Source organism: Magallana gigas, chromosome 5 (assembly GCF_963853765.1).
Source record: "Magallana gigas chromosome 5, xbMagGiga1.1, whole genome shotgun sequence".
Classification (NCBI taxonomy): Eukaryota; Metazoa; Mollusca; class Bivalvia; order Ostreida; family Ostreidae; genus Magallana; species Magallana gigas.
Window position 1 is genome coordinate 19,417,101 of NC_088857.1, and position 22,091 is coordinate 19,439,191.

The following is a 22,091-nucleotide window of genomic DNA, read 5'->3' on the forward strand; positions in this document are numbered from 1 at the left end:
CTATAGACATCCCAAGACATTAAAAGGTTGATCATATATAGGTTTCAGATCCACTTATAGTTCGGTTATTATCAAGAACTCTTCGAAAGGCTTGTTCAGAATGAACGCTTTTTCTTTCCTGTGGCTGGTTCTACCGTTCTTTTCCGTACAATGTCAAAAGTAAGTGAAGTTTATAAAATGTATTCAATACCATTTTGCAATACATATGATATTTAAAATATGATAAAAAGAAATTACATAATCTTTATGATTCTTCAATTTACACTGCTACGTACTAATTGCTAGCGCTCTCGAGCGCTAGCAACTACGTTAGTCTTTTTCACTGGAATACGCATGCTCGACTCCATAGTAGGGGATTCTGGGAATACTGTACTACTGTAGATAAACTGTACCATTTGAATTCCGTTTTATCATCTTCACATGAAGTTTTGTGTTTAATTAAAAATGTCAACAAAAAGAAACAATAGCTTAGGTCTTATAATGCAAAGTTATTTAAATATTATTATAATAATAAAAAGCTAGCTTTATCTTAAATTCATTCAAGCTCGGAAAACAACCTCGGATATTTTTTCCAAGCTTGTCGGAAAGGCCCGAGAACGACAGCTACACGACAGTACCAATGGTTCTTGAAAATTTTCACCTCGAAATTGAAACATAATGATTAAGGCACAGTCAATGAGCTATGCCATTGCAGATGTGAAGCCCACTCTAGATTCACAATTCTAAATTGAGACCCCCCCCCCCCCCCCCCCGGCCGGCCACTCCAGCACAATTCCAGTACACCACAGTGCCTTCCTATTTAATTAATCGATTCAGGAATTTAAACCAATGTTTTAGAAATCTGCGTCTGTGTTTTAGGATGGCTACGGTGCTAGCTCACCAATCTTTTTAAAAGATAAGCTTGTTAGTTTATTAGCCTAGTAACCATATTGAGGAAAAGCATAATAATTTTTTAATAAAATTTAAAAATCAGACTAATTTAGGATTTAATCACTTTTCTTTTTTATGCATTTCTACACTATTTTTACAGAATGGTTAAAGTGCAGTCTTACAGACACCTTGTTTCATACATGGGTAGAGGAGCAGACGTTCGGTACTTCTTTAATGCGTCAACCTGCGTCACTTCCGCAAAGACATCTCAGTCTAGCGATGAAATTCCTGTGATTGGGGGCGAATTGAAGTTGTTTATTGGAAGCAAAGATCCCGACGATGGTCATTTATTTTTCAGCCAAGTTCGATACGTGGACAACAATCCAAATAGTAGGCTTTTCTTTTGTATGAGACAAAAATTATGTACATGTAATATTAGAGGGGGAATGACCACAGCTAGGCTTGAACTCGGACTGTTCAGTTTAAAAAGCAATGCTCTACCGAGAGAGCTAGAGGTTTAACCCACTATATAGCTAGTGCTAGTAGGAGCGTGGCAGTACCGAACCTATTATATACTTATAGTGTAATACACACTATTGCAATTTCATTGAACAAAATTAGATTTGATCTTAGGATTTTTTTTTCGAGATTTTTCACTTTTAGTTTTTTAAAACTAACAAATTACAACTTTTATCTTTATTGATTCAAATACAAATGTTAATTCAACTTATTAAAATTTATTAAAATTAATTAAAATTCTGTAATACAATAAAGATCCTGAACGTTACGCGGTTCGGTTCACTTAGCTTTTTGAACGGTACGGTTCGTTTTGTGAACGGTACGGTTAGCTTGTAAACAGTACGGTTCACTTCTTGAGCGGTAGGTTTGTGCGCTTTATAATTGAGGTGGGCGTAGCCTGAACGCTTTGATTTTCTTTGATATATTTTTTGTTTAATATTTGCCCGATTGACTTCAGCAAGGTGGCAATTATGACAAGCTTTTATTTTTCTCTATTCAGATGAATAATTCAATTAAATTAAAATTGAAATTTCCAGCGTTTCCTCCGTGTGTGATACGTGGAGTTAAACGTTTACGCATTGAAAACCGGGGAGCGGGGGGAAAGTTTTAATTTTGATTAGTTTGGTATTATTTGTACATGTATATTGTTATTGTTTGTGTCATTAAGAAAGCAACGTAAGATACTAGTACTTCTGTACAGTTTGTGAAAGAGTCAAACACGTTGAATTTATTAAAATTTCAGATTTAACAGCGGAAATCCAAACAATTTATGTAATAAACGATACTGCTATGGTATTTTGGGAAACAACCGGTTTCTTTGTAAATAACACGGGAAACCCTGATGGCGTATACTGTAACTGGACTCGAGGCGAAGGAAGGTATGACATGCTTGTGTGTGTGTGTATGTGTGTGTGTGTGTGTGTGTGTGTGTGTGTGTGTGTGTGCGTTTGTATCATGCCGACACCTACGACATGTACTAGTTTACACACGTGCAACTTACTACATTTTCAAAACCTACGACACAAATCCGTGTAGTAAGTTTGCAGAACCCCGTAAATCGGGTTTTTCGACCATGATTTACCCAGAAAATACAAAATTATAAAAAGTGTGAGTTTCCGGTTTACACATGAATTTTGTTACACACGATATCGAGTCTAAATGGGGATGTTACACACTTTGTCCCCTTGCCACATTTGCGCATGCGCAAATTCAACTTCCTATGGAAATAATGGAAACGCAAAAGAAGGTACGATCACTTATTTCTTTCATGAAAAATTAATCTTTTGTTGATTTTTACACCAATTTTCTTTCGAATATATAATTTTAGATCATTTGTTTAAATGCGACATCTGATTTTTCGTTATTCTGCAGCTAAATTGAGGAAAATTTACATGTCTTTGTGTGTGTCACCTCATAAAGTTGTAGATGGTTAAGATGGTTTTCTTTTACGTTTAACTGGGTTTAATTTCGGTAGTAGTCAAACACATGTAGTGTGTGCTTTTTATTAATTTGTGTTTTAAATAATCATTTATTTCATTACAATTTCAGTATACCATTGAAATTTTTGATAAACTCTCAAAAAGTTAGAATTTCCTCTAGACTTTAACAAGTTGCATGTAGCACAATCGAGAATTATGTGCCTCCTGCATGTTCTTCTAAACATTTTAGGGGTTTTAATTATGAAAATGTGTTGTTATTAGTTCGGGTAATTAAAGAATAATGAAGAAAAAATTAACATTAACTTGGAACTTTTCAAATTTAGACTCTCTACAGTATATACTTTTTATCAAGAGGAGAAACATATGGATTTCCTTAAGGGGGTCAACAATTTTTCATAGGCCTTAACTGGGGAATCTTTTAATTATATTCTCTTTTGGAATTCACAACAAACAATTAATCATGAAGAAATAAACAATATGTTTCTTAACTTTCAAATTTACACCCAACACATTTTATCCAAAATAAAGAAATATTTTCTGTTCAACGGCTTTAATTGTGGAGTTTCTTAGTAAAGTTCTCTTCAATCAATCAAGAAAAATTAGCAAATTGTTGCTCTATATTAATCACATATTAATTCTTTCATTAAATTACACCCTCATGAGAAAACTCTAAGTTTCAATTTCATGCCCCCCAAAAAATCAGTACGGTAAATCACTTATAAAAACCCTTTAATTTCATGAGCTTAATTTTTGCACCATAATTTACTCTTCCTTGCATTAAAACAAAGAAATGATTATTAGAATAATTATTAGGAAAAATCCTATTATTATTTACATAAACACCCATGGGGAAACCCAAACTTTTCATTTTAACGTTAAAAAATCAGTAATGTTAAACCCTAATTTATCCTTAATGACATTAAAACAAAGTAATAATCAGTATTAGTTTAAGGGAAAGGCTCATTTACAAATTGCACCCCAAAGGAAAAACCGTGTTTTTCATTTTAATGTTAAAAACCAGTATTAAATTGAAAACCCCTCTTATCCTTTTTTTTGAAAATCCTATTATCATAAACTATGACCCATATGAGGAAACACATTATTTTCTTTTTATCGTTGAAAGATCTGACAGGTATAGTTAAACATTTAGGAAACCACATGCATCTTTCAGGACCAGAATGTACACCCTAATTCCCCCTAATGACATTATTACAAACAAATAATCAGCATTAGTTTGAGGAAAACCCTTTTATTAAGAAATTAAACCCCCATAAGGAAACCAATAATTTTTAATTTAATGTTTAAAATTTAATACATGCAGTAAATCACTTAGAAAACTCTCTAAATCTTTTTATTATTATTATTATTATCATTTGCACCCTTATTTATCTTTCATTACATTGATACAAAGAAATGGTTCTAATAAGTTTAAGGAAAGATCCTATATGTAGATATATATGAAGTTTGATCCCCATGAGAAAACTCATTTTTTTTTCATTTTAAAATTAAATAAATCATTATAAAAACAATACCCCCCCCCCAAATCTTTCGGGATCAATTTTTACACCATATTCATCCTCATAATTAATGACATCAATGCAAACTTGTAAAACAAAAACAAAAAACCTACAAGAGAGCTAAATAAATACTGAATCTTGTAAACACTCTCCAAAAGTAAAAAAAAATATTCTTTAACAAGGTAATTATTTAAACAATTTTACTCTGCTTCATTTTCAAATTCATTGAAGTTTACCTCTTCTTTTTTTTAAATTGAAGTTTATTGATTTGAGTGCCTGTAATACATATGAGAACAATTCTTTGTATTCGAGTTGACCTGTATACGAATTGGTCTGTGTACGACTTGACCTGACAGTGTTACGACGCGACATATCCGGTAAAAAAAATGTCACAAAACAAATCCCTCCATCCTGCATGCTTTATACGAATTACTACAGCCCCCCGAAAAGGAAAAGAAGCTACGTAAGAACTGTAAGTCGTTTGAATAATTAGTGACAATCTTGTAGGAGAAGTTGAACGTGTGAACAAGTGTAGAACCTCTCTGCGTTTCGTCAGCATGTGCATGTGTTTAACAGCTGCACTTGTAATGTAACGTGATCAAGTCCAGCACAATCTCCTAATTTAGCTACATAGCTTGGTTATAACACTTTTTTTTTTTAAATTGACATTTTAAATAACATGTCTTTTTTTCTTGTATTATTTTCATAAAATTATTTTGCTAAATAAATGAGAATTGTTTGGAACATATTAGTATGATTTTGATCAACGAAATCGATGCAATGCAATGATAAACAATAATTATTACCGTCGATTGACTAGATAGAATGGTCTTTTCTTAAAATGACACATGTCCAACTAACCCGGTTAAATGATAGAATTTGTGCCCTTTACTGTAATTCTTAGTAGCAAATGAAAAAAGAAATATCTCGGTTGTATCTTGCCTATATTTTCATTTGATTGGTCTCAAATACCTACAATGTTGCTCATTTATAATCCCATTTTACCACATTAATGGTTTTGGCAATGAAATCACTGGTCGCCATGTTAATGATAATTCCGAGATATTTCGAGTGCAAAATGGCAGGCAAATTCAAACAGAGACACTTTGTGCCTCTGCTGGGGTTTGAACCAGGGTCCTCTGGCACGCCAGTCAAGCACTCTACCGAGCGAGATAAAGGGTTAACCCACTAGCCAGAGCTAGTAGGAATGCAATATACCTGACTCTACCACAGATATATTAACAAAATGCCTTTGTATGACCCATTATATTAATAATGAATATTTTGTGGACTTAATTACATATGCATTTTCAAAAAGGTTTGTAATATAAGTGCTGTGTTTTACCCCTGCAGATTGTTTTTAACAGACTTAAAGTCGATGCGAAGCAGATCCGCTTTGCAGCTGCTACATTGCAAGTATATGGGACGAATTCTTACTGTGACCTGAGCGTAGCCTGGTCACGGTAAGATTATTCTTTCTATAGAATGACCAGTACTGAATAGGGTATAGATTTGGCGGTGCTTTAAATGTTCCTGGGTGTTGTTTTGAAATCTTTTTTTTTTCTTTGGCTGATGTACGCTATATTATTGCTGATAGTAATGCAATATTGCTTTATTTAGAATTTTGTCCAAAAAATTATATTGGAAGCCATTTTACCATTTACGAATAAATCAATAAGTTCTGAATAGCGTAGCTGTTTCCATGGAAATCGAATGCAGATAAAAAGTTTTAGCCCTATTTAAACACCATCAATTGAACCTATTGAAAAAGAGGTTTGATGCATACCAACCAGCTATTGGCAATTCTTTTAACCTATACAGTTAATTTAATTTGCATGGATTTAACAAACAAGATCACTATAAAAATACTTTAGACTACATGTAGTTTCTAAATTCTAATATCTTGTCGGAGTACAGTTGCCCAGCCTCCATTTATCATTAGTGTGGTTCAATATGATTTATTTAAGACTTAGTAAGAAAATTTAATGAATTCCAGAAGTAATTGTTTTAATCTATTTCTTCATATAATCCTGAAACAGACAAAAACAAATTGAGTTTTTGGAATTTGTAAAATGGCAGCTTAATAAGATTTTTCATCCTTCTGCATTTTTTAAAATTTATATCCTGCATGCTTATATGGGTATGTAAGAATAATACCAAAACAACTTTTGATAGAAGAAATCTTGTTACATGTGAAAATATAAGGCGTCAACAGACTATTTTATGCACATAATATTAAACGTTGCAATGACCTGGCAAAGCAAAAGTTTAATATTGGTTGACTAATGTAAGACTGTAGTATTGAATACGTACATGTATATGACCGCAAAAAATGAAACTACTGCAAAATTTAAACAAGCATTATAAGTGTATTATATTAAAGGTAATGATTTTTTCTCCAACTTTTATTTCCATAACTATTTGCTATTCAACATATGAACTATTCGGAACTGGTCAACGACTTATGAATAAACTTAAAGATTTACTATAAATTACAAAAGAGGTAGCCGAAGGGGACATTTACTTTTAAGTTGAAGTTTCTGACTAGCTTAATAATAATTCGGATGCTAAAAAGTTAAAGTCAAGTGAAGAAAAAGAGTAAAAATAGATATCAAAAACAGTTTCTGTGGTTAAGGAATAAGGTGCACCATCCAGTCTTTAATCTATCTTTCTATAGACTATCAGATGATGAATCAAATTGCCTTAAAAATAAGCCCCTTTCTGAGTTTCACATCACTTTATAGCAAGATACAGAAATGCCTATTGGGGGCAGTCTGCAGAAATCCAACCCAGAATATTGGTAACAAAAAACACTAAATTCCTCTCTGACACAAACAAATAAAACTATTTCAGGGGGAGGGGATTGTAGCAGCTCATCTCATGACTTGAGGGTTGTACATAGTGCTGAAACGAATGTTCGAATATTCGCGAATGAATAGTAAATTTCTAATATTCGAATGTATATTTAGCATTCGAATATTCGATCACATATTAAACACCCATATCAAGCACTGTAAACTATGCCGCATCATGTTATTTCATTTTACTCGGAACGAAAGTAAATATAAAGCCATCTATGACTGCCATGCTTGGTAGAGTCTATTACTTACCCCAGTAATAGACTCTTCCGCCATGCTTGTTTACCTTGAAAGTAAAAGCAGGGTTTACATTGAACGGAGACAAACATTCTGGATTTTTCAATTCATGTCAGACGCTGAAGAAAAAAAATTGCTTAACTGTTTGAACGAGTGTGAGCTACGGAGAGTTAATATCGAAAGGTACATCGAAAGTTTTTTTTAAAAGATACCTTGATATAATTCGTTTTGTTTTTTTAAATAAACAGAACATTTCCGGAGTTATGAGCGTTATCAGTTTTCTGTTTAATACTATATCAAACATGGCGGAAATATTTGGACTGACTTACGAAGATACGTATCGGTCTCATCCAGGAGTCAGGACTGCAGTATATTATTAAAGAAGTAATAAATCTTTTGATTGTTATTGATGGAAATTTTTTAAAAAATCAGTATATTATTATTTGCTTAAAAATTAAATGCGCACCCAATTCAATGGATACTCATGCATTAAGTGTCAACTTCGAACTGATATTAAGCAGTTTACACATACACTCACTTAGAAATACAAACTATCATAAATGCTTAATACTTTGTCTATGACGTCTACGAATATTCGAATACGAATCGAATAGCACTCACGAATATTCGAATACTGATTTATGGTATTCGTTTCAGCTCTAGTTGTACATTTAAAGGAAAAATTCAAATTCTAGAGGGGGTGGTATATCTGGATGGAACAATGCATATAAAAAATGGCAGGTGAATAAACAATGATGTTTTGCAAATAGAGCACATGTTGAAACATTAGATTGAAGTCATCATGGTAATACATGTAATTCATGAATTGTTCATGTCTAGTTGTCTATTTCTTGAACACCCAGCTAGCTACATGTACATCATTTTGACTATGTCTGTGGTTATCTGAATCTAAGATCAAGCAAGAGGAGATTTGATATTAGTGTTGACCCAAATTGTTGTTTTAAAAATTACAAGAGCCTTTTTTATTTATATTACAGAGATAAAACAAATACATACATGTATGGAGAACTCTCTCGGTAGTGTGCGCATGATGTATGAGTTGTCCAATTGTATGGTCTAATTTCAATTTGGTTTGGACTGACAATTTATGAATATGAGCATTTTTACTTTCTAATTTTCTGTCTAAAATGTTAATCAATTAAACCTTAAAATGAGTTGTTTAATCTGGGCAATTCTCATCTGGTTTAAGGTTGAGGCTGACTTTAGTTTGCATGGTTCATGTTTTTGTGCATTCTGATAGAGTAAAATACAGTGTATTTCAACCTTTTATGATTTTTATATAGATATAGACATTTATTAAATTGAACACTATAAACACATGATAAACAATTTTTTTTCCACAATTTTTCTGTGGTTTGGTAGGTGAGCATTGCCATTGATCTTGCTTTATATGTCGACATTATGATAAAATGAAGCTTTGAAGGAGTATATAGGAAAAAAGAAAAAGTAAAAATCGTAACCCTTTGAAATTGTATACACTAAATGATGGTATCTCCAGGATTATTTTGCTTCATTTTGAATGAATCCATCATAGCAATTAATCTACATTTGTAATACATGTACCCAAAATACATGTATATAGCAAAATTTATCAACTGTTCATATTTTGAGATGACCCTCACTTAAACTAGATGGTTGAATTTAGTATTTTTCACATATAAGGTTCAAAATGATATTGCTAATCGCGATATCACAATTCAAAGAAAATCTCTATTGTAGTATTTTTTAAATCTGCTACGAAATGCGGAAAATGAAAATTCTCTAAATATTCCTATAGAAAAATATACCTGTATTTTGAGATTGCCCCCAAAAAGAACCAGATGGTTGCTTTTTCTTTTTTTTAAAACTAGAGCTGATGTAAATTACATATGGTTAAAAATAAAGAGGTTTTCTAATGGGTTTTTTTTATGCACCCCCCCCCCCCCTTCCCCAATAGACCAGCTTAAATTATACTTGAGTTCAGGAAATCAGGGACATATACATGTACGTACACTCAGGTGCCAAAAGTAGGTCAATTTATTTTTTCTTTTCACCATATATTAATTGAAATTTTTTTTTTTTTAGAATTGTTAAAATGAAACCCTTTGACCATGTACATTGAAAAGACTTGGATTGATACATTAAGAATTTTTCTAGCTCTTTTTGCATCTTATTTGAATATTTTTCCAACCTTCTATTACTGAAATTTAATATAAACAGTTCAAAGTAAGATTTTTCGGCTCATACATTGCAAAAAATATATAGTAGAGCTCTTAAAAACTATCTCAGTGTTGTGTTTGAAATATTCAAATTTTACAAATGAGTTGTCAAAAACTAATGTACGACAACAAGTGGAAATTGAATCTACTATGCTGGAAATCAATATCAACTTCTTCAAAATCTGACCAATAATCTGACCTGAAAACCTTTTAAAAAAAAGTCTTGTTTTCGATGAAATATATAGGGAAAAACAAAAAATTGACATACTTTTGGCGCATTAGTGGACAATCATGTAATAATGCCTGATATTCATGGTCTGTGTGTTGCCTCTTTACCAATCTTGTGCAGTAAGTTTCAATTGAATAACATATACATTATTTTATACACGTGAATCAACCCACCTTGTGTAATGAGTTTTCTTGCAACCAACATTTACCATGGTTGGTTGCATTGCCAACAATTTTATGTATTTCATATGCACATGTAGTGTCAATTTTCTTGCCAATATAATATATATTTCCTAGACACATATAGCAAGTTTCCCAATTACACCAGTATTAATTCACCTCACAGATGTAGTGAGTTTCATTGCCAATTAATGTACATTCCTACACACATGAAGTGAGTTTCTTGTCCATATTCATTTAAATTACCACACACATGTATTGAGTTTCCTTGTCCATATTCATTTAAATTACCACACACATGTAGTGAGTTTCCTTGTCTATATTCATTTAATAAATTACCACACACATGAAGTGAGTTTCCTTGTCCATATTCATTTAAATTACCACACACATGTAGTGAGTTTCATTGCCAATATACAGGTAACTCTCAATGGCTCGAACTTTGATTGGATCGAAGTTCTTGATCGCTGGAAGTGAGTCTAGGGTCCCGATTTTTTCCCCTATATAACTAAGCAAATTTACTATTGATTTCTCAAACTCTTGATCTCTCGAAAACCCTAGCTTGATCTCTCTAAGTCAAACTGCAGTCCCGTTCATAATCTATAGTTTCTTACTCTCGATACCTCAAAGTCTCCGTGTATCTCCAAGCGCTATACCTAAATAACACCTTAGACGCGGGACTTGTGTCACGAGTTGTTTGTTCAGGCGGCACTTGTCCTGCAAGGTGATAATTGTTTGATGACTGACTATACCAATACCTAATCTATAATTATCACAACCGTTTTACAATAATTTGGAGACGCAATGAAAATGAGAAATTAATTGAGATGAAACGATATAATTGAGCCATGGTCAAATTTTAGAATTATAAAACTGTTAAAAGTATGCTTATCAGCATCATTGTCATTGTAATGATTATATTGCTGAACAAGTTCTTACAGCTGGTGAAGGACCCTTACGGTGGGAACAATGGGTGATACTTAGTTATCACATTTATGACATGTTAATCGTCTCGCACTCCAGTAGTACTGAGCAATTTGGTCTTAATATGATGCATAAAATAAATAATTATATTATGAATTTATTCAATAGTTGTTTGAATTTAGTTTTAAAAACATCCAGTTCTGTATATTTTACTGAAAAGAAAACGTTGTTTAAGCATGAGTGTAAGGTTAGCACTAATTAAATGGCTTAATCATAACATCCGGTAAGACTAATTTTAAAACCCATTGGTCAACCCAGAAAATTCCGAACTCTTGAAAACTCGAACTCTTGAAACTTCAAAGTTTTTCCTTGGACCCATGGACTTCCAGCTATCGAGAGTTACCTGTACAATCCTACACACATGTAGTGAGTCTCCTTCTCCATATTCATTTAAATTACCACACACATGTAGTGAGTTTCATTGCAAATATACCTTTCCACACACATGTAGTGAGTCTCCTTGTCCATATTCATTTTAATTACCACACACATGTAGTGAGTTTCCTTGTCCATATACATTTCCACACACATCATGTAGTACATGTATAGTGATTTTCACTGATTCAGAATTGGATTTCATGTGATAAATCAATAGTCATCATGAGGTGATAATGATAATAATAATTAAGGTGAAAAGTTGATAATTATCCACCTTGAATACATTTAGTATAATATCTCATAACTCACATTAATGAAGTATGGCATCTCATATAACACACATTTTAATTTGTATTGGCATTCATGTACAACTTCTTTTTCTTCTTTTTTCTAGCTTATGTAAGTTATAAAGCAGTCAACTAAAAAGATGGCAGCTTATTCAAGGGGGAAAATTGCAGTAAGTGAAATTTTTAACATTGTACATACAGTTGAACTTTTAAGGTATATTTCAAACAACAGTACATGTGTATTGAATACCATTGATATGTTAAAGTTATTTGGGTGTGCATATCTCTCATTCTTTAAGTAAACATTTTACCGGTGATATCTCAAATTCTCATATTTAGATGTTTATTCTTGTTTTTGCTTAGTGTGACATATTGAAGTTTTCTATAATTGTCATACAGTCACAATATATGCTCAAATTGTTTTATCAGCAATTTGAACAAAATCAGTTGCTCGGTCTGTTTTGTTTGTAAGTGAAATTATCACAACAGAAAAGTGAATTAATCAATGGTTTTATCAAATTTATGATAATAAAAAAACAATGCGACAGTATTAAGTATTACAGTCCCTTAAACCATCTACTTTCCCATTTTTTCGTGCATTCACCATGCGCTCACCATGCATTCACCGTGCATTCACCGTGCGCTCACCGTGCAGTCACAGTGCGTTAACTTGCACTCTTCACTCCGCTCCTTTTGTGCACACCGTTCAGAAAGCGCTCATTGTGCGTTCACCTTTGTTCACTTATCGTTCACCGTTCACTTATCGTTTGAATTCAGTCCGTTTTCATTCATTTTCATTCGGAACTTCAAAAATGAAAGAATCGATCTCAGCAAAATGAGGAAAAAAACCTTGCGTTAAGGTGAAAGGAAACTAATATTATACATAAAGCATCATTTTAATTAAAATTTAATCCGTGGAATTTAAAGTACACATTCTTGAGCAGGTCTGTTTTTTGCTGTTGTTGTTTTTTATCACTCTCCTAAACAGGCATTTTTTTTGTCGATCCGAAAATGGCTTAAGTATGCAGTTACTGTGAAAATTTTATGTTACACAATACAGCGATAAATTGATACACAAATAGTATTTAATGATTCATTTTAAGATAGTCAGTCCAGTCATTTAAAAACAGAAGAATTCAATCAACTAACGATTCGACACATATATATATATATAAATATAAGAAACAGACATTGTATTTGTGTATTTTTCACGATTCAAATAATAATTACTTCGATTCCAAATCACAAACATATCCATGTTCGACAATAAACTGTCTTACTGAACAGATCAACTTAAGATAGTAAACATAATTGCGTGTTAATTTATAGATTAACAATGGTTTTATGTATTAATTAGACATTTTTATCATTACATTACTCGATTATCTGTTGATAAAATTAATATTATGGTCTTAAATTTGGTTTTATTTAACTGTTATTCCTAAACATGCATAAATGGTATGGTATAACTTTAAAGATAATACAGGATAGATATTATTTGCAGGACAGTCGATAGGATAGGACTGTTTTGTCAACTTTCAAGATAGCAGCACTGTACGTGTAGTTTATTAGCATGTTTTTCCTGATTTCCGTCAAAATACAATGTAAGGATAACCATCGAGACACTCCGAATAAATCGTTCATCTTGCGTTCACATATCGTTCACCGTTCATCGTTCAGCGCTTCATGTGCACTCTGCCTTCGCTCATCGTTCACCTTTCATTAGCGTTCACCAGATTCCGTTCAGCGTGTGCTTACATAGAATGTTTCAGGGACTGTTTGTGTAAAATTAGCATTCTAATTTATGTTTGTAATATATCTTTTTTATGTATGCACGGTGTCAGGGCTCTACATTAACTTTTTTTCCTTCTTGTCCATTCGGACAAGTGATTATGACCGTGTGCATTATATAAGTAATATTAATAAAGTTTTTATTTTGATCTTGAAATAGCTGAAAAGGAGTTTGCAAACCAAAATGGAAGGCCTTAAGATAATTTGATTTTAAAATCAATGTGATATAGTTTAAAAGACAAATTTTGCATATTTTGAAATAAAACTTTTTTCTAATGAGTAATTTATTTATGTGCTAGAAACAACGAATAAGCCCTAAAAGAGAGGCAGAATTTATGTGTCGTTCTGGACTGGACTGTGATGCATTAAAAGTTGAATTGATCAACAGAAGAATTGGTGAGTTGATACACATCTATTACTACTATACATTAAAATAAAAGACTCGAATTTTTGGGCTTTAATATCGAGAAATCAGAAGAGAACTGTCTTTTGTTCTTTATTTTTTAAACATCATTGGTATTTGAAGATTACCAGTTTGTTTTTATTTTTTCTCAATCAAGCTTCGCTTATTAATAATCAACGAAAATTCCTTATGAAAATCCGGAATCATCTGGATTTTTTTTATTCTACAATCTTGCGCATGTGCATTCCATTCACGCTAAATCACGGGAGGCTCTTTAGTTTATGTTTCCACAATATCACACTTGCATGGATAAACTCAGAAACGATAATACACAGATGTTTAAATTTTCATTGAAAATTTGCTATATCCTGAGAGTTTGAATGTCAACATGTTGTGTAAATTCGAAGTGAGTAAAAAACATTGGTAAAAAAGTGTTGAATTCTTCATTAATATGAATTAAATTTTTAGAAGAAAGGTATTTACAGCCTCAAAATGGTTTGTTATGAATAATTTGACTGTTATAATCACAATGCAGCTTCAATAATTTTCTCCAAAACCGTTTCGAAGCGATTATGCAATTTTTTGCTACATTACGGGTATATGAGAGGCATTTCAACTGTGGTGAAGGCCTGTCCCGAGACACAGTTAGATTATTCTAACTAAGCAGAGTGTAGTGAAATTAATAGCATTATTGTAGGCTTAAAGCTTGGATATGTAAATATGGTGTGTCGATGTATCTATTTCGTGAATGTCCGATATCATATGCAATATGTCAAACCGTGCATGCACGGGTCAGAGTCTAGTGTAATAGAAAATAGTATCATTTCTTTATTTTTATGTACCAATCTACTCAGTTTCACACATTTGTTTCCCTTGATTATGCAGATCCTTAAATGAAAAATGTCATTAGTTTCTGGAACAATTTTAGCCCCTTGCATTTGATAATCACAATTATACAAATAATTCCATAATAAAAGGCATTTATAAATAAATTAGGTTTTGTACATGATTTGTGAACACACTGTACAATCATGTAATGCAAAATATTCACCAATATTTTTTTTCTTATTTTAAGGATATGGGGTTTTTGCAACTCAAAATTTTCCAAAAGGAAGCTTTTTGGTAGAATATGTTGGAGAGAGAATTGTGCCCAAGGAAGCAGAAGAAAGAGAAAAGAAGCGCAAAATAAAACATACTAGTTATATGTTTTACTTTAAGTGGAATGGTCTGAAGTGGTAAGCAAATATAATATATTTATTGTGATTGTTGAGAGAGAGAGAGAGAGAGAGAGAGAGAGAGAGAGAGAGAGAGAGAGAGAGAGATACAATTGTTTTATTTACCTATTTTAGATTTTTTGTAATACAACTTTTTCTGGTTCTTATGAGAATGTGAAATTGATATCCATATACAGTTTACTAGATGCTGGGAATTGTACAATTTAGGTCAGATTTTGATGACAGAAAATTAATTAGAATTTTAAAAAAAAAAAATTGTGTTTGAATATTCTCACCACCCTGGCAATTTGTTTTTAGAAATTGCAGGTTATGAGTTCTGAGAATTGGCAAAAAACCATTGTTACGTACATTTCAACTAAATATGGAGATGAAAATGATATCCTGTTTAACTATTTGCACTTTATAAAGGAAAGTAAAGTGAGCATGAGATAAAAAGTTTTATACAATGATTAGGTATTTTCTATTACCATGATTACACTATAATTCAGTGAATAAATCATTCTGACATCTTTGCTTGATGACTAAAATAACACTATGCATACGTAACAGGATTGGAAATATAATGACGGCCAAACAGAGATTTGAACCAGGGCATCCAGAATCACTAGATATGTACTCTACCAACTGAGCTATATATAACCACGATGATCAAACCAGTCCCACTTTCACACATATATGTGTAAATTCATTTTCATTATTTTTAATACCGGGTGCAACCCTGCAAAAATCTATAAAATTGCTTTTTTTGTTTGTAGCATTGATGCAACTAACACTGAAAGAAAGGGGAAGTATATAAAGGACGAGGAAGTCGGAAGTCCGTTGAATAACTGTGTTATGCGCCTTTTGGTTACCGAGAATTATCCAAGGCTCTGCCTCTTTGCAAATAGAGATATTAAAGCTGGAGAAGAGTTAAGATATGATTATGGGGAAGCCAACCTACCTTGGCGACAAGTATGTGACAATTTTAATAATTGTTGATGTGTTAATGTGATTTAAATGTCAAAAGGATTTCAAAAAAAAAATGCACATGGTTTAACATTTCATATTGTTTTTTACAACAAGAATTAGTATAATCAGTGAATCAATTAATTTTTAACCTGTATAATATAGAGTTTACTGCGCGAGAGTACATGTAGTTCAGAACTGCACAGTAATAAATACTATATAATTTAATAATAAATTGTTACAACTATTGTTCTCTTTAAGATTCACCTGATGATAATCCATTTGATGATAACCCATTTGATGTCAACCAGGACAGTGAGGAGAACAATGAAGGTTACTTTTACTTAATGTTTCTAGTGTTCATTTTGATTTGATACATGAACATGTATTAAAATGTATTTAATATTTATGTGTAACATATGTCATAACAAATACTGGTACACATTTCCTGCACATATGGTGAATTTCCTTTCCATTTTGAATGCATTTCCCACACATATGAGTGAATTTCTTCGCCAGTGTACATTTACTACACATGTAGTGAGTTTCATTGTCCATATTCATTTAAATTACCACACACATGTAGTGAGTTTCCTTGTCCATATTCATTTAAATTACCACACACATGTAGTGAGTTTCCTTGTCCATATTCATTTAAATTACCACACACATGTAGTGAGTTTCCTTGCCAATATACATTTCCACACACATGTAGTAAATTTCCTTGTCCATATTCATTTAAATTAACTTTTTCAGTGTTTTTGCTTGTGATAACATATGATAACACAGTTGATTTTGTACTATACAGTCCATTAAATTCAAATAACGTATGATTTGGGCGCAAGCAGGGTTTGCTTATTTATATTCAAATATTTAATTGTACAACTGCTGGAAATTTTCAAATCCATCATTAAGCCCTCGAGCTTCATTGGATTTGATCATGCCCCGACCAAAATTATCACCCCATAATACATGTACTGAAAGAATGATTCCTTATTCCTTAATAACTACCACACACATGTAGTGAGTTTCCTTGCCAATATACATTATCTTCACACACGTAGTGAGTTTTCTTTTCAATATACATTAATCATGCACATTTAAAAAGCAGACTTTGATGAAATTGATTTGCTGACAAAGGTGTGTTTATAAATCATGTTTTTATTTTCTGTCTATTCCCCAAGAATTTTCAAGGCTGTTTATTGATGTGTCTTTTCTTCAATATAGAAACTATTGATACTGAAACAGAGAGTGAAAAAGAAGTTGATGATGATTCCAACACTGCATCCCCTATGGAAGGTACTTTTCATTCAGTTGATTAGATCCAGATCTTTTTTAATATTCCAGAGTTAGGTACCTATTAAAGTAGAAGGTATTGCAACAAATGTTTCAAATATAAGTAGGGTGTGCACTGTTCAACCTGCCAACTGTGCAATCCGGTACACTGGACATTCTGACCTCATACTTGTATTTTATTCCCAATTTTTTTTTATAGTGTATCTAGGATAAAACACTACACTGTAAGTTTCATAACCTGAGGTTTTATTTGGTCAAAGTACTTTAAGTAATTCAACACATTACATAATGTACATGCACAGTAATTGCTTGTTGGCTAGGTTACCGGTACAAAGATGTCCTGTAAGGTTAAAAGTTATGGTCGTTTTAGAGCATAGTTAACTACATTTTCTAGTTAATAGTAAATAGTGTATACTGTGTAATTTCATACCTTTTGTGCTACTTGAGGTGAATTTTTATCGAGATGTAATTAACATTGTATATTGTATTGCAGTTCCATGTAAAAGTAAAAAGCTAAGCACAGAGAGATCATCATGCCCACCCCATGCAAAACCTGAGGCTCAAGGACAAGGTATTATCTTTGATTATATAAATTTAAAACTTTTTATGGACACCACCTGCCAGTTGCCATTAGTGATAGTAACTTAATTGCATATAAATTAGGTATTGTAGATTCAAGTTTGTTCAAATTATGGTCCCTGGGGGTAGGGTGGGGCTACAATGGGGGATAAATTATATATAGAGAAAATCTTTAAAAATCTTTTTCTCAAAACTATTAGGCCAGAAAAGCTCAAATTAAAATGGAAGCATCCTCAGGTAGTGTAGATCCAAGTTTGTTCAAATCATAGTCCCTGGGTGTAGGGTGGGGCCACAATTGGAAGATCAAGTTTTACATAGGAATATATAGAGAAAATCTTTAAAAATCTTCTTTTTTAAGACTATTAAAAGAATTTGGCCAGAAAGGCTTAAACTTGTGTAGAGGCATCCTTGGGTAACTATGTAAATTCAAGTTTGCGAAATCACAGTCCCTAGTGGTAGGGCGGGGCCGTGATGGCGGTTTGGATTTTTACATAGGAATATATAGAGAAAATCTTTAAAAATATTCTGGGAAAGTTTTCGGTCCTAAACTCAGTACTTAGTGTGAAAGCACGGGTTATGCAGATTTAAGTCTGATGAAACCCTGATTCCATAACGAAAAGTGGTGCCACAAAATGGGGGGGGGGGGGGGGCTATTTAGGAATAAAGAAAAACTTCTTACAAGTACAACAACAAAAGGGGCTTGGTATTTACCAAAAATAAAGAGGTGGATAAAAATTGGCAGATTTTCAAGTTTTTACTGTACTTAGTTGTCAAGATATTTTGATACTGTTAAGCTAATTTGATCAGAATTAAGGCAATTGTTGCTCAGGTGAGCGATGTGGCCCCTGGGCCTCTTGTTTAAATTCTTGGATACAATGAATGAATGAATATCTTTTTACTATATTTCATACAGTTTTAACATTCAAAGGAAGGATACCAATTTTTGAATAAAGACTATACATTTGGGCTGAAGAACAAATAACCTTAATGACAAAAATATGATAAAGATACAGCAATTTTAAAATAATAAAATCTTATTTTTTTCACAGCCAGTGTTCAACGTCACACATGGACTGCTGTAGAAAGGCATCCTTGGAGCGACAGTTTAATAACTTTATCAAACTAGGGAAAACTCCTGGTCAGCTTGACTGTTTAAACGCCATTAGGAAGGAAAAGGCATTATCAGGCTTCACTTGGCGCAATGTGAAGTTTGCTGTCAAAAACATAATACCTCTCGTCTGAGAAGTTGCAGAAAATGAAATTCCAGGTGGTCGCAACGTTAAATTTCTATGTTTTATAATTATGTTACCGTAATGAAGTTCCAATGCATACTGTTTGTGCTGTATTATCAATTTGTTAATAACATTATGCCAGTATCTAAATTTAATACAGGGTGCATGCATTTGTGACAAATGCTTATTGGCTTATACAAATGTACATTTATTTTTTTGTCTGTTATTCTACTTCCTATTCCATGAAACATTTTGAAATGGCAGAAATGGGTAGACATTATTTGATATTTTAATTGATAAAATATGATCAGAAATGTAAAGAAGGGCACGCATCATGCATGATAATGTCAATAATTGATTGAAATTATTTGAATTCATAAACAAAATTCCATATATCATGAATTACTATGAAATTATGTACTTTCAAATTTTAGCTTAAAGTTGTTTGATCCTAAAATAAAATGAATTATAATTAAGATTCTGCAGTTGATTTATGTTTTGTTTGAAGAAGTGTTCAAAGTCCACAGGTCTAGATTTTACAAAGCAAGTGGCAAATAGGAATTTATTTGATTTAAACAGTATATGTTTTTAAAGAAATGAAACACACATGAAGACTTTTCAATTCAATTAGATTTTCTTATAAATTCAGTCTTGATAGGGTGCGTAAAAATTAGCAAGAAATCCTAATTATTTAAGTCATACAGTGATAGTGTAAAGTGTCTTTTATAGGCAAAACAGTTAATAAAAGCATACAAGTTGCAATGGTACTAGACTGTGCATGTCCTTTGACAAGAAATATTACTGTCTCGTATATGTTTCAAATTACAATACATATAACATAAAATGTTGAATGAATTTACATAATTGAATTATATATGTAATTAACATAAGATTCTTTGTATCGAAGTAGGGTCTGGTGCTAAATATAATGTAGTTTAAATAGAAAACGTGCATATGTGGAGAAAAGTGTGAAATGCAGTCTAATCTTATTTATCCAGAATTCACTTAGTATATATTGTTCTCCACAAATTTGACAATATATGCATCTTGAGTATACCATAATGAATTGATTAGATTAGCCTGAGTATTAGAATTAGTATTAGAATAATTCGTCTTGCAGCTTGCTGAAATTATTAGATCTCTCTCTCTCTCTCTCTCTCTCTCTCTCTCTCTCTCTCTCTCTCTGTGTGTTCAGTAATAAATGGTTTATGTGGTAAATTTCCTTTGAATCTTCAATCGATCACATGACTAGCTAGATGTATTGACTTTGGGGTAAATTAGGAAGAAATACACACTGTAGTGAGTTTCTGGTGTGTATTCACAATGAGTCATGTGACCTCATGTAGTGACTATCAGGTATAAAATCATAAACTTTTACAAAGAGATTTTGCCTATTTCAAATAGCAGAATAGTAAAAAGATGTCTTATATTACTTAAAAATATTAATATATATTGAATAGCACAACTAGAACATAGTGTAGTTAATTTCAGGTGTAAAGTCTGATGTAGTGAGTTTCGGCATAATGCAAGTATGTGTGTGTGTGTGTGTGTATATATATATATTTATATATATATATATATATATATATATATACACACACACACATTTTCCAGTGTCTTTGCCTGTGATAACACTACGTATCGATTTTGTACTATACATGTATAACCCATAATACAATTGACGCCAAATTGAGGCGCCAGTGGGGTTTGCTTATTTATATTTAAATATTTAATCGTACGGTGGCTTAAAATTATATAAATATAAGGAATCATTCTTTGAATATTATGAGGTGATAATTGGATTTGATCACGTCCCGACCAAAATTATCACCCCATAATACTCAAAGAATGATTCCTTATTCCTTATATACATGTAATAATTATGTATTTCTAAAATTTTGGACCTTAAGTTTGTATCTTTTTGTTGTTATTTACCAAAAATATGTCTTGCTCAATTGAAATCAAAATAAATTTCCTTCCCCTGTAATGTATAGTATATGGGTAAAACAACATCCACAACGAAAACAGATGACGTCATTCAATGAAATTCGTTCAGCGCTGATTTCCGGTGAGAAGATTCGATGGGTAGCTAATTTGATTGGCTGTAATTGTCCGTCTGACTCTGGTCCGGACGATTGCACAAATAGTTTTGTTGGAGATACTATTACAGGTACATTTCACGAGGCTGAGTACAGTTCGAGTGCACATGATTTTGCGCATCTTTTATTTTCATGTTCCGTAGGTCCAAACTTATAAATTTATTTTAAATTGTGTTTTTATACAATATAAATATTAAATGTAATGTTTAATAGTTGGGAAAATGTGATCTTATTAATTTGATAAGGTAAAATGATATATGTCATTTTTTCAGCTTTACACAGTAGAAAGCAAAAACCCGTTCTTTAGTTATCTTTAGTTTATTTATTTTTATACAAAGTTGACTTATAGGTGTCATGGATGGTTAGTAATCATTTTTTTCAACTGGGATGGTTAAAATTGTCCACATGATAAATTTTGTTTTCAGATTTTAAGATATCAGACAATGGCTCTATCAGATTCACTTCGTCCTCAACGTCTCTAGTGCCGTTGTCTTGGGTTTATGCCCGGATGATAGTGTTCGGACATATCTATCAAAACAACACAGTCAATTTCATGATTTCTCTGTTGGACCCGACCACGTGGGACGATGGAGATGATGAGATTGTCCTATGTCCAATAGCTCTAAGTTCAGCACCGAAAGGTGTGGGATTTTTCCTGATGGATCCATGATATTTAGCCGTGGGATTTTTCTTGATGGATCCATGAAATCGATTTACACACGCATAACATCATCTGATATAGTATTTTTCATTTGTTATTGTTTGTATGATAGTTCAATAAAATATACAGTATGT

General features: G+C 32.3%; 2 protein-coding genes across 5 annotated transcripts; both read left to right on the forward strand.

Annotated features, from left to right (window-relative positions):
- On the forward strand, positions 1–22,089 carry LOC117681296 (uncharacterized). The gene is made up of 5 exons (XM_034445075.2): positions 1–159; positions 1,031–1,260; positions 2,132–2,267; positions 21,192–21,367; positions 21,722–22,089. Exons 1-5 carry the CDS (start codon positions 101–103, stop codon positions 21,964–21,966), a joined length of 846 nt encoding a protein of 281 aa, XP_034300966.2. The 5' UTR covers positions 1–100; the 3' UTR covers positions 21,967–22,089.
- Positions 2,571–19,675, forward strand: LOC136275344 (N-lysine methyltransferase KMT5A-like). 4 transcript variants are annotated; one of them, XM_066084198.1, is made up of 9 exons: positions 2,571–2,635; positions 11,824–11,886; positions 13,807–13,903; positions 14,986–15,145; positions 15,901–16,096; positions 16,352–16,423; positions 17,318–17,389; positions 17,880–17,957; positions 19,015–19,675. In XM_066084198.1, exons 2-8 carry the CDS (start codon positions 11,857–11,859, stop codon positions 17,901–17,903), a joined length of 651 nt encoding a protein of 216 aa, XP_065940270.1. In that variant the 5' UTR covers positions 2,571–2,635; positions 11,824–11,856; the 3' UTR covers positions 17,904–17,957; positions 19,015–19,675. The 4 variants fall into 4 exon arrangements, with proteins under 4 accessions (XP_065940270.1, XP_065940272.1, XP_065940269.1 ...); XM_066084197.1 differs by lacking the exon at positions 2,571–2,635 and adding an exon at positions 4,731–4,817; XM_066084199.1 differs by lacking the exon at positions 2,571–2,635 and adding an exon at positions 5,725–5,808.
- Positions 22,090–22,091: the final 2 nt, after the last annotated feature.

Coding starts and splice junctions, on each gene's coding strand:
- LOC136275344 (XM_066084198.1), top strand. CDS start 11,857: ATGGCAGCTTATTCAAGGGGGAAAATTGCA. Junction 11,887..13,806: donor ATTCAAGGGGGAAAATTGCA/GTAAGTGAAATT, acceptor TTTATGTGCTAG/AAACAACGAATAAGCCCTAA. Junction 16,424..17,317: donor CAGTGAGGAGAACAATGAAG/GTTACTTTTACT, acceptor TCTTCAATATAG/AAACTATTGATACTGAAACA.
- LOC117681296 (XM_034445075.2), top strand. CDS start 101: ATGAACGCTTTTTCTTTCCTGTGGCTGGTTCTACCGTTCTTTTCCGTA. Junction 160..1,030: donor TTTTCCGTACAATGTCAAAA/GTAAGTGAAGTT, acceptor CTATTTTTACAG/AATGGTTAAAGTGCAGTCTT. Junction 2,268..21,191: donor TGGACTCGAGGCGAAGGAAG/GTATGACATGCT, acceptor TGTAATGTATAG/TATATGGGTAAAACAACATC.